At 39.1% G+C, this 12,942-nt stretch overlaps 1 protein-coding gene across 1 annotated transcript in view; it reads left to right on the top strand.

The window, feature by feature from the left end:
* KIAA1244 (KIAA1244 ortholog) overlaps positions 1-12,428 on the top strand; it is a gene marked incomplete at its 5' end in the record, with an annotated part of 78,148 nt that extends 65,720 nt beyond the window's left edge. The window contains 9 exons of the mRNA XM_010078616.1: positions 1,327-1,471; positions 2,017-2,145; positions 2,657-2,833; positions 3,408-3,522; positions 4,155-4,257; positions 4,899-5,030; positions 6,581-6,711; positions 10,274-11,504; positions 12,237-12,428. Of these exons, the coding sequence (XP_010076918.1) occupies positions 1,327-1,471; positions 2,017-2,145; positions 2,657-2,833; positions 3,408-3,522; positions 4,155-4,257; positions 4,899-5,030; positions 6,581-6,711; positions 10,274-11,504; positions 12,237-12,428 (2,355 nt within the window). The remainder of the gene's footprint in view (positions 1-1,326; positions 1,472-2,016; positions 2,146-2,656; positions 2,834-3,407; positions 3,523-4,154; positions 4,258-4,898; positions 5,031-6,580; positions 6,712-10,273; positions 11,505-12,236) is intronic.
* Positions 12,429-12,942: the final 514 nt, after the last annotated feature.

Genomic DNA, 12,942 nt, shown 5'->3' with positions numbered 1-12,942 from the left:
CGGACCCAAGGAGCATGTGGGAAAATGTGAATGTTCAAAACCTAGTAGTAACATATTCAAAGCTACATTAATTTGTATATAAACAATTACTGTAAACAGTGTTCGGAATGAAGGAGGAAAAAAAAAACCATGAAAATTCTCAAATCCTAAGAAGAGCAACAGGTTACACCCTCTAAAATGCGACAGCTGCTTATCTGTACAATTAAAACGTATCTAAAGCTCAGGGCAAATCTCTAACAATTAGAATGCTGGCATGTTTCCTGTAATCTCCTTGCACACAGCAACGATTATTATCCAGGGTTATTAGGACATTTTTTTATCTGATTTTATAGTGTTTGTATTTCTGTAGCACCTGCAGGTCTTTGTGTTGGACCCAGGCCATGTTTTTTCTGGATACAAGACAAATGCATAACAAAGGATATTATCATAACTGAAAGGACTTAATATCTAAATTTGGAGATAACAAGTGGATTCAGTACACAAACTAAGGGGAGAAAGAAAGAGTAAGGCAGCATAGAATAATAAACACCAGACATATCGAACTGTACTTGCTATCTCATTCACCTCAAAAAATTTAGTGATTACCTATGTATATATCTAATGTATGTTCTATCTATACACTATGTGCATCACATCATTCTTTCTCATCCTTACAAACCCAAGTTCACAGTGAGTCAGAAATATTTTCTCCTCTTTAAAAAAAGTGGCCATTTTCATATTGTTATACCTTTTAATTTGCCAATAGAAGAACAGGAATGACTAAAAAGAAATCCTGTCTGTACATTGCAAATACATGGTTTACTTTAGAAAGGCCTGATAAAATACTGGTATCATCCCAGTTATAGCACAATTCTGCAAAGTTTGTATTTGTTGTGTAATGGAAAACCCAGACAATGAAGCTCTAAAGTAAACCTATACGGGTCCTTTTATCACTATTTACTTAGTCCTTCAGAGCTCCAAAATATTCTGTGTACAGCTAATGGAGCATCTTAGGTCACAGATGCAATCAGTAAGTAGTAACCTTTGTAACTCACAGATGAGGAGAGAGCACGCTCCCTTCCCAAAAATGTGCTATTTAAATTGCTTTTCTCTTTCTCCCCTGAACCCTTGCTTGCCAATGAACAGAAGACTTCTGGCCTCTAGTTGTGTTTTCAGTTACACTATTGCTGGATGAACAGAACAAATGTTGACATTATGCTGCTTTCATAGTTTTTATTTTATTTTACATACGTGTGTTGTATGTGATAGCTTTTACAAACTTTCCCGTATATATTTATCTTTTTTTTTTCCCTCCCTCTCCTCTGTCTCCCTCCACCCCCCACCCAGTTGTTAGCCAAAATCTATAAAATGCCCTTGAAACCCATCTTCCTCAGTGGCCGGCTGGTTAACTTGCCCCGAAGAGTGCAAGAACAGTCAGCCAGCAGTGAGGATGGGATTGAATGCATCCTTTCCGACTTTGATGACGACACTGGTAAGTGCATTGAAAGCAGTAAATGCATAGTTAATCAATTGCTTCTTCCACATGTCACTGTAAATTTTGCCAACTGCTGAAAGCAAAAAGGAGGAAAAAAGTCATAATTTATTGTCTCCCTGTTGTCTACACACACATGCACATGAAGCTTGGAAGTTTGGGTCATGTCACCATACGTGAAAAATACAGCCCCTCTCTTGGGACAAGGTAATATTTTTAATTAATAATAATTTAATTATCCTGATATTCATAATACAACCAGTAGGTATTTCTGAGAGCTAATACAAAAAAGACTAGAACAGTGTGTACGTTGACAAGGAAGGATGGGATGGGACTAAACACAAATTTAATAAAAAGGGAAGGAAAAGGAGACCATAATTTCAAAAATTGATGTTGCCATTACACAGCAGTGGTGAACATGCAAGAACCCATGATCTTTAACTTAATTAGTTTCTTAGCCTCCATCACTTTCTGAGGGCAGGTTCCACCTGTGATCAATGCAGTATCTCTTTCATGTTTTTTAATCTTTATTTCCTTACTTGTAGGCCTTATCAGTGTCTGGATTATTCTGCTGGAAGAATTAACAACTGCCATATCTAACTGTCCCCGTCAGCACCAGCCTCCTACTTTGGATCTGCTCTTCGAATTGCTGAGGGATGTTGCCAAGACACCTGGTAATGAAAAGACTTGATAAAATGTGAGCTAGTAGAGCCCTGACTCGAAACTCTTAGAATCCTAAACTGCTGTGCTAGAGCTGCACAGACATTCTCAAGTAGAAAGGGATTTTCTCAGTGTAGTCTGTTGTTCCAGTTAGTGCATTGTTCTGTGTTGACAAAAGGCATCTTGTAAGAGTATGTTGACTGTTCTCTTATTGCACAAATAGAGAGGTGCGGTACTCTGTCAATGTCCTAGCCGCAGAAAATGTTTGTCTGGTGTCCAGGAAATGGAAAAAGAAAATTACATAGTCTTGTAGACTTGCTGGGAAAGACAACAGGTAAACAGCTGGCTAAACATTCATATACTACCTCACAACTAGATCCAACCCTCTCATCCCACAAAAAAAGTTTCAGAACTTGCTCTCTTTAGCATTGCCCCTGGCCTCAAGCTTGTAACAACTTAGCAAATTTACTGTGTGTGTGGGCTTTGTGAACAAAAATATACAACATACATTGTGTTTATTTTAAGGCCCAGGATTTGGCATTTATGCAGTTGTACATCTTCTTCTTCCCACGATGTCTCTTTGGCTCCATCGCAGCCACGGTGACCATTCTTACTGGGATGTGGCATCTGCTAATTTCAAGCATGCCATTGGCCTTTCCTGTGAACTCGTAGTGGAGCACATCCAAAATTTCATACACTCAGGTATGTCATTGCACTGTCACATCTACTGACAGTCATCAGTGGCACGTTACTGAATAGCTACTTGGGGAGATGGTTTCATTGCTTTTTTGGTTGCTCAAGCATAAAATAAGAGGAAGAGGGTTGAAAATTTCTGTTTGTTTTTTTTCTTTCTTTTTAGGGTTTAGAATGATGGAAACAATGAACTTATAAGGGACCTATGGATATTATTTAGTCTAGCCTTCTGCTCAGAGCAGGGCTATCTTAAAAATTAAATCATCACACTCTCTATTATACTTTCCAAAAGAAGATACTAAGACTTTGATCATAAAGAACTTAGAATATTCAGAAACAGGATCTAACAAAATTTCTCCAGTACCACTTAAGCCCAGACATTTTATATTGTTAACATCAAAAGGACTGTTCTTATTTCAGTTTGATGTGATGCATGTTTCAAAATTGGACTCTAGCGATAGCTGCATAAAAAGATTTGGTTTTGCAAAGTTTATGAATAGCAGTAAGTGTAGCAACACTGTTTATCTCTAATTATAATGAAAAGGCAATGATGTTAAAACCAGTCTGTGTCTTTTCCTTATAGATATTGGTTATGAAAATATGATCAATACTATGCTGAAAGATCTTTTCAAGTTGCTGGTGGCCTGTGTAGCAGAACCAACAGAAATTATTTCCAGAGTTGGCTGCTCTTGTATCAGGTAACACAGTTTGTTCACTCTGTTAGTATATTCAAAAAAAGATGTCTTTATATCTTTGAAGAACTTGTGGCCTGGTTAAGTTGGATAACATCTCAAAAGAAGTCTACAATATGTCTATCTCTTGTTATTTGAATAATGAATTTTAGATTTACTAACCTTTTCTTGCTGTTTTGGTCTGTTTCAGAACCTGTGATTTTAGGCATTGCTATTTGTATCATTCCTATAAAAAGTACTTGTACATTACTTATACGCAGTTAGTCAATACCTAACCCTTAGGAAAAATAATCAAGGTTCTTTCTATTGTAATTCACAGGTCTTTAGAGGTAATTAATATCTTTCCCAGGCTTCAAGTTGTTATAGTCATTATCAAAATGAACACTTTGTTATATAGTTATACAGCATTCTTGTCCTGGCAAGATGACTACTTCAAGACGTAAAGCAAAGGAACAAAAAAAAAAAATCAAAACTACAGTGTAATTACAAAAATAAGTCAGGGTAACAACTGAGGAGATTAGCTATCATTAGCTAGCTACTGAGTAGGCCTTTTCTCTGCTTTCAAACTTATCCCATTGCAAGTAAGAATTGTCTAGTTCCTTCTTGAACAGGGTAACATTTTTTCTGTGTTTTTGCAGGTATGTGTTAGTGACAGCAGGGCCTGTTTTTACTGAAGAGATGTGGAGGCTTGCATGTTGTGCCTTGCAGGATGCATTCTCTGCCACTCTGGAGCCAGTAAAGGTAAACTGCCTTTTCGCTCACAGTCAAAATGTAATCACACTAGTTATAGACTCACTAACTTTTGACAGGTTGCTTTTTCTTTTTCAGAAGAGTTTTTTTTGGGTACAGAGCCAGGAAAAGCAGCATAAGGATTATGTGGTAGATCTTGTTATTTTGTCAGTTCACTCACAATGAAAGGTGTTGAATCATCAACAATGGAGACTGAAATCAGTTTTTCTGAACATGTACAGACAACACTAGTCTCTAACAATCCAGACTTATTTTAAATTGCCCTGTCTAAGAGTTAAGAAGGTGAAAACCTCCCTTTGATCCATTTCTTCCTCTGGATTGACTAAAACTAGAGAGAAGACAAAGCTGCTTACTCGATCCTTTCTGTAGCTGCATGCTCCATATAGGTTATTGCTCAACTCACTGTCTGTCTTGTAAAAAAAGATCCTGCTAAGCTATCACAGGGCAGACTACATAAGAAGTTGTAATGCCTTTGCATCAGATACATCAAATGCTAAATAGCAGGCGACTGGATGATGGTAATGGGACAGATCACTCTGAATCTTCCATTATGTGTGAACAGGCTGGACAACGCTACCGTCACTGACTTCGTTTAACACGCAGTAAAAGTCTGATGTTGTGTCTTTCTATAGAACCTGTTGGGCTATTTCCACAGTGGTTCAGAAAGCTTTACTGGAGATGCCTGTGAAGTGAAGGTGGCAGCCCCCTCCCTCTCACCAAGTGCTGAAGCTGAATACTGGAGAATCAGAGCCATGGCACAACAGGTACTGACTGACATTTCAAGGAGAGCCAGAGAACCTTTTAAACTTGGGACTTTTCTTTATAAAAGTACATCTTTACCTCCACCTTCCTCACAAACCCTACAGGCAAAGACTTCCTCATCACCAGACTAACATTTATTTGTCTAACAGTAGTATTGAGAAAAAGGAATTAAAAAAAAATAATAATTAAAAAAAACCAAACCAAAACACAAAACCACCTTTAAAGCATCCCCCTGTCAGTAGGAATTAGGAATGCCTTGGGTGGGGGAAGATGTGTACGTACCTGATCAGGACTGACTAGGAGCCTATTGTGTAATGTAGCTTTTAAAAAGGCAACCCTAGCATGCATCAGTGGAAATGTTTCTGACAGAAAAAAGGAAATAGTAGTGGCACTATGAATTCTCATCTAGAATGTGGTGTACTTTTTAAATTACTCTGTTAAAGAATGCTAATTTCAAACTAGAAAAACAAGATTTGTCACGGCAGAGTTAGAAGAGGAATGCAGTTTTTTGTCTATAAATAGCTGGGTATAGATTGCAGAGAAGAAAGAGTGACTGAGAGCTAGAGGGTAATGGCATTGAACAAATGATTTAAAACTCACCACTACCTCCTAATCAGTGGAGCAAGCTTGGAGACAACCTTCTTAGGGTTCTTTTGACTAAAATGGAAGTTGTTCATTTTATGGAAGTAGTTATATGAAACAAGCTCCTTGAGATACAGCATGACCTGCAGGGTATCAAAAAATTATAAATACTGTATGACATCTTCAACATGGGAAAGCAGCTGGATTCAAAGAGCCAACAGATGTTTGGTGTCAGTTTCTGACTTGATTAATCATACCCTGATGCTGCTTGAAAATCTGAGACACAAAGACCAGGATGTGCGATCACAAATAATTTGGCAGTGGCAGACTTCATTTTAATACAAAAAATGTTTTAAATTAAGTTTTAAAGACTCAGAACTCAAGAAAGCAGGGAATGGGGCATTTATACTTTTCTTGTAGACACTATCAGTGACATTCCCTGAAGTCCTTCTCAGTGGGGATTTGACACAATTACTAGCTACAAAAGAAAGCTACAGCAACTGAGTGTTGTTTCCCCATTTCCCACCCAAAGAATTGCAAGTTAGGTGTCTGCTGCTTCTTCTTGGCTGAAAAAAAATAAATCTTTCTAACAACCAGCCTTTCTAAGTACAACAAGCTAACTATGCAAACAGGTCCTTGTCTCCACTGTACGTGATATTTTCTGGTAGTAGCATACAGACAGCAGAAAGCTTGTTTTGGCTTTTGGTATAGTGCCTTATACAAGTCCAAAGAAAAAGACGTCTGCCCTTTGCCCTGTGCTCTTCTGGGTGTCTGGAGGGTGGCTCTGAGGCTGTTTTACCAAGGCAACATTCTCCAGGGAAGGTGTACCTGGGAGGGTACCTTGCATTCTCTCCACCACTGTAAAATAAGTCATCATAACAGGTCTTTCACAATGCAGGAAATCCTATTCTCAGTCCCCCCAAGGACCCAGTGCAAAACTGATTGTTTTATGGTGCTTGTTGTTTTCTAGGTCTTCATGCTGGAGACTCAGTGCTCCCCAAAGACCCCTAGCAACAAGGAAGGGTTTGAACATGCCCAGTCATGCGTGCTCATCATTGACCTGCCACCAGATAAGAAACCAAATGGGCATACCCAGAGAAGGTAAAATATCTTCTTGGGAAAATACTATGTCATTAAAAGCAAGATAAAAATATTGTCAGGCTGGCAGAGATGTAAACTGAGCCTTTCAAACCATGCCTCTCCATAGGTGTCATCAAAGAAAAACACACCGATCAAATACAAATTAGGTTTTGTGACACAGGAGACAATTGTTTACTACTGCCTACTCACCAAATGTTCCCATGATCGTACACGGATGAACAGGCATGTGCAAGAGCTGTTACAGTTACAGACAAGCCTGTGTCAAGGTCTGTAACGTGGCCTTAAGAAAGCTAAATAAGGAAAACACTTCTGATAGATAGTAAAAGTTGGTAGGTTACAAATACCTGAAGGATTCATAAGTCACACAAAGCCTTCAAGGAGAGGAAATGGAGATGCAATTAAGAAAAGAATTCTCACAGGAAATACTAGGAAAATCTTTCCAATATTGAGATTCTTTAAGAAGTAAAAATGTTGCTTTGAAGAAAGTTTTGGAAGGACTGTTATGGTAGTAATGATACCTAGCAAATAAAGTAATGGCTGCTTCAGTGATGGTCTTTTAAATTCAGTATTACTGGATTAAGGTGGTACAAAAAGTTAATGGATAAACTGGAGCAGTATGAATTGAAGAGACCACATCTAAAGGTGCGAAACTGTCATTGTATTGATCTAGCGAACATTGGTTTTGCTTGGCACTTTATTTTTGTGGAAGTTCTTCTGTATGTCACACAGATGCACGAGTTTCTGAGGTGATAACAATCTGATCCTGTCAAAGAGTACTTCTTTTTGCTTGCACTTGGTTGTTTAAACAACTGCTGTAGCATCAATAGGGCCAGAAATTAGAGTTCTGCCTTCAAGGTTTGTGTTTGTATTGCAAGGTATGTAATACATGGCATGAAATTGTCTTTTACTAGATACCAAAGCTGCTTCTGTACCACTTCAGGTGTTCTCATTCGAAACTAAACTCTTGCTTGCAACAGGGAGCTAGAATGTGATGGTCTTTCTTTGGATGGACAGGAAAAAAGACCATGCAAGATGTCTTGATTCTTACATAGCCATACAGACATTTCCCCCAAGAGCAGGTGGTCTGTTGCCTCGCCTTCAGAGAACAGGGCCCTGCACAGAGACAAAGAAAGGTTGAGATCACGGTCAAAACCCTTCCTTCTTGGTGGGACAATATCTGCTTTATCCAGAGGTTCGCAGATTGTTCTTGTTATAATGAATTCAAAGCAAAAGACTGGAGTACTCCCCTCGCATGGCACATAAGTCCGTGTAATCTAACAGGCTGCACTCCTAAAGGTAGCATGGGTCTTGCTTGTCTTTAAACAAACAAATAAATAAAGCTTGCAATTAATACAAACTCTGAGTGCTCTCACACTGTGCTTTGTCTAAACAACTGCAAAAAGCATATATGCCAATAGGCCAATGTTACCCAAGCAAAACAAAAACAGGGCTCAAAAATTGACTGTGCCACTGTTTTTCATATTATTTGCTACAGCAGTGCAGTAATATACGTCTTGCTAGTAACCGTGGCCTTTCAAAAGTTTTACTTTAACCTTAGTGGGTTTTCTCTTCTCCCTTTTTGCTTTTGTTTCCTTGATGCTGCATCGTTTCACAGGAAGCTGGGGTAAGGGAGCTTTTCTTCTTCTTAAAAAGTGGTAATATGTTTCAATTTGAAACTTCAGGCAGAATAAGAAAATACTATCCTTAACCAGCTTTGGCATTGTGTGTTTTCACCTACAGTTTTGTACTAGTTTCTTTTGGAATTGAGCAGTACTTTAAACTGTCCTTGTAAACTGCCTTTTTGGCTCTTACAAGGAAAGCAGATCTCCTTCATTCTGATCCTGCTTTTGGAACAGGATTAGTCTCTTGAAATCAATGCAAGCACTCATTTAGGTTTATACATGCTCTTAAGAGCTTTTCTGAGTCAGAGCCTCTAATGATTTTTACAGCAGAAAACTACTTCCCTATAAAGAACTCCAATGGATGTATTTAATGATCAAGATTTTAGCACTGACAGATAATAAGACTATTAAGTTTTACTGCTGTATCAGCATTGACAGCTGTGTCATGGTAGGTGAACTGACATAGGTAAATTAACCCAAGAAACAGAGTTTTCTCTGACCTTTGTTTTTTTTCCAAGTGTTGCATTCTCAAAAGTGAGTTTTGATATGATTTCTCAAAAAAAAAAAATAGACTTTGTTTTGGTATTTTAAAAACACTTTTGAAAGTTGTTTAATGAAAGTAATTTTTGCAACAAAAAAAAAAAGTAAAGGTCTACAGCTGAACATGTTACGTTACATGAAGACTTACTTTGATGTAGACCTAAAACTTCAGTAGTGCAAGCAAACTGAAAAATCTCTTCCTCACTCTATAGTAGTGCTAATTAAAATGTGACCCATCACAGTTCCCTAAATCAAAAAAAGTATTATTATGTGCACCAGAGCATCAGTTCCACTTAAAATATTTCTGCTGTAATCTTATGCAAAGCAGATTGCAGTTTTTTAAAATGCTTTAAGATAGGTTTCACAGTTTATCATTTTAAAGCCATTAGATACCAAATGACAATTGTGTCCACTCTTTCTTTCTAGCTTCCATTGCCAGTAAGGCTCACAATTTTATTTACTGGTGAATGACCTGAAAACTTTGATTGCAGGAATTTGACATTCCTGGGTACCCTGTACCAATCAAAAAAGAGTGAGATCTAGAACAACTCACAGCATCTCTCTAACAGAAGTACAGCTAAAAATCACTTTGTATTATATGTGAGAAACAGGGTTAGCAACAGATATTTCCATGCTAGGCTCTCAGTGTTCAAGTTGAGGTCTTAAGAGCAAACAATGAGCCTTCAGTGAGACTTAAGCTTCTTGCATGTTCCATTGCACTGCTGATGTTGCTGTAGATGTTTTTTGTTGGTTGGTTGTCTCTTTGTGTTTTAAGAAGTACCCCTGGCATTTCTGGAAATGGAAACGGAGTGGTAAACTAGTTTTGGCCTCAATTTGTCATGGCAAAAATTAAGGTTTGCTGAAATGCCAGTAGAGGAATTTTAAGGATATTTCAACTTAGCCAAAGTTCAGCAACAAAACCAGAAAATATACTCTGGGACTGATGGCAGAAGTACTGCATAACTCATGTGTTAACAAATTCCTCAGTTACAGCAGGCTGAACAATTGACAGTGCTTGGAGCTGCCATGAAATTCAAACACAGAATGTTTAGTTGCTCAGTGTTAGACACGTCTGGAGAAAAAGGACAAAAATTACAATAAGGCTTTGTTTTAATAGCGCTGCTGCACAAGTGCCATTAGTGTGCATGGTTAAGAAAAATAACTGTCCACAGCAATGTAAGTGTCTTCCCTTCTAGGAAAGTATTTGAAAGAGCAGGTGAAAGACCATTCTAGACAACTTTATCTTCCTCCACTTTTCTGTAACAAGGCTCTGGAAATTTAGCCTTTCATTTGCATCTTTCATGTTAGATTCTAAAACATGAAGTATTCCTGTACTTCCAGTAAAAGCACAATGCACCATTTTATTTATTTTTTTTTCCCTCCATGCTTGGTTTACCAAGTATTCCTTTCAGGACGATAGTGGTGAGCTTGTTGTCCCACCAAGTACTGCTCCAGAATTTATACGACATCTTACTGGAAGAATTTGTGAAAGGCCCTTCTAACTTGGAGGAGAAAACGACAATACAAGTACCAGAAAACAAGTTGGCTGGTTTTCTCAGGTACATCTCTATGCAAAACCTGGCTATCATCTTTGACTTACTGCTGGACTCCTATAGAACAGCCAGAGAGTTTGATACCAGACCTGGGTTGAAGTGTTTGCTGAAAAAAGTGTCTGGCATTAGTGGAGCTGCCAACTTGTATCGCCAGTCAGCAATGAGCTTCAACATCTACTTCCACGCTTTGGTTTGTGCAATCCTGACAAACCAGGAAAACATCACTGCAGAGCAGGTGAAGAAGATCCTCTTTGAAGATGATGAGAGAAGCACTGACTCCTCGCAGCAGTGTTCCTCAGAAGACGAAGACATTTTTGAAGAAACTGCCCAGGTCAGTCCCCCACGAGGGAAGGAGAAGAGACAGTGGAGGGCTCGAATACCGTCTCTGAGCGTGCAGCCTGTCAGCAATGCAGACTGGGGCTGGCTAGTCAAGCGGCTCCATAAGCTCTGTATGGAACTGTGCAACAACTATATCCAGATGCATCTGGACTTGGAGAATAATGTAGAGGAGCCTCCAGTGTTCAAAGGCGACCCTTTCTTCATTTTACCATCCTTCCACTCGGAAACCTCCACCCCATCAACTGGAGGGCAATCTGGGAAGGACACACCATCAGAAGATGACCGGAGTCAAATCAGGGACCAAGTGGGAGACAGCCTGACACCCCAAGGAGGGAATGGAGAAATGTTGCTGATACCCCCACCCCTAAGTCCTAAACCAGAGAAAAAAGAGCAAAGCAAGAAGAAAGAATGGTGGGAGAATGCTGGCAACAAGATCTACACCATAGCCACTGACAAAACAATCTCCAAGCTCATGACAGAATACAAGAAAAGAAAGCAGCAACAGGCCATGACATCCTTCACCAAAGAGGTCAAAGTGGAAAAGAAAGGGGAGCTCCTAGGCTCAAGAGGGCCAGACTCACCCATACTCCAGCGGCCACAGCATCTTATTGATCAGTGTCAAATGAGGCATTCATTCAGTGCTGGTCCAGAGATCCTGAGACAAGAGAAGAGACCACGCTCAGGATCCACAGTCAGTTCCCTGAATATATCTGTTAGGGATGCTGAGGCACAGATACAGGTAGGACATACTTGTAGAATGCTAATAATAATAGCAATAATTTAAAAAGATACTTATTCTTTTATATTGCTTTTATTATAATGGTTATAATCTCTTTATTAAGTGTCTTAATCACATAAAGAAGTCATCATGATGAGGACTGACTATTTCAGCAGCTAGCGCTGATAAAAAACTGATTCTGTCTCATCAAAAGACAGTCAGTCTTCAGGGCAGTGTTACCAGACATATACTAATACAGCTTTCAAGACCATTTCTGTGACTGGGGCCAAAGCTGCACTTAGTCCTAAGAACTAAAAACATACGATGAAGTCATTGCTTACTGCTAAGGACTCTAGCCCACTTAAGGGCTTTTGAAAATGTGATGCTGCCTGTCACAATGCTTTTGTATTTAAGAAGGTTTTTTTGTTAATTCCACAGCAGAAGTAGTAGGCTCTGTTGCTAAACAGAAGCTTGCTGCTTGCATGTCTGAGTGAACAAATCAGTAAGTTTGTTCACTGTGGGAAGAAAGAAAAGGTGATGAAGGAGGAGTGTGATACCTGCAATACAGAGTCAAACAATAACTTACAGTACTGAGTGTGAGTTAGTTAGGAAGACACAGTGAGCATGAAATTAATATACTGGCATTACTCGACTCTTCATGAGGCTGCAAGCACGAGTTATCTTATTTTCTGCTCATCTGTTTAAAAAGGTCTTCTAAAGAGTCTTTTTTTTTTTTATCCAATTTGTTTATAGGCATGGACCAACATGGTGCTGACAGTTCTCAACCAGATTCAGGCCCTGCCAGACCAAACTTTCACAGCCCTGCAGCCAGCAGTGTTCCCCTGTATCAGCCAGCTGACTTGCCACGTGACAGACATCCGTGTCCGCCAGGCAGTGCGGGAATGGCTGGGAAGAGTGGGCCGAGTTTACGATATCATCATTTAAACCTAGCTGTGCTCTGTTGCAAGGGGGAGAAGACATCCAAGGTATACAGCAAAGTAGTATTTGGGGTTCATTAACTGCCTATTTGTTGGTGATAAATTAAGTAACAATGAGCTTGTCGATGTATATCCTCTATCCACTTGAGACTGTGTCCCCCTCACACTAGCAAAGGAGGCAAAGCATGAGTGTGTCCAGGGGCATCTCGAACGGCCCCAGAACCCAGAAACTGCAAGTCAATCAGGCTGGTACCTAAAGAGGTGATACATTTCAGTGGTATTCATTTTAATTCAAATTTGCACATGACACTCCAGCTGAATGTCCACAAATGTGGAACACAACTGTCATCTGGCTGTCAAACCAGGAAATTAAGCCTATGTAACTTAAAAAAAAAAAAAAAAATTAAATAACAGTCAGGAAAAAGGTGACACTTGTTTAGGGTCACTTTTTTTTTTTCCTTCTGAAATTAGCATGAGAGAGGAAAGCCAAATAAAGATTATTGTAGAAACTATATGCCTCA

The sequence above is a fragment of the Pterocles gutturalis genome, unplaced genomic scaffold (assembly GCF_000699245.1).
Source record: "Pterocles gutturalis isolate BGI_N339 unplaced genomic scaffold, ASM69924v1 scaffold8708, whole genome shotgun sequence".
Taxonomy (NCBI): Eukaryota; Metazoa; Chordata; class Aves; order Pterocliformes; family Pteroclidae; genus Pterocles; species Pterocles gutturalis.
The sequence above is the reverse complement of the archived record's forward strand: the minus strand, read 5'-3'. Positions and strand labels throughout refer to the sequence as shown.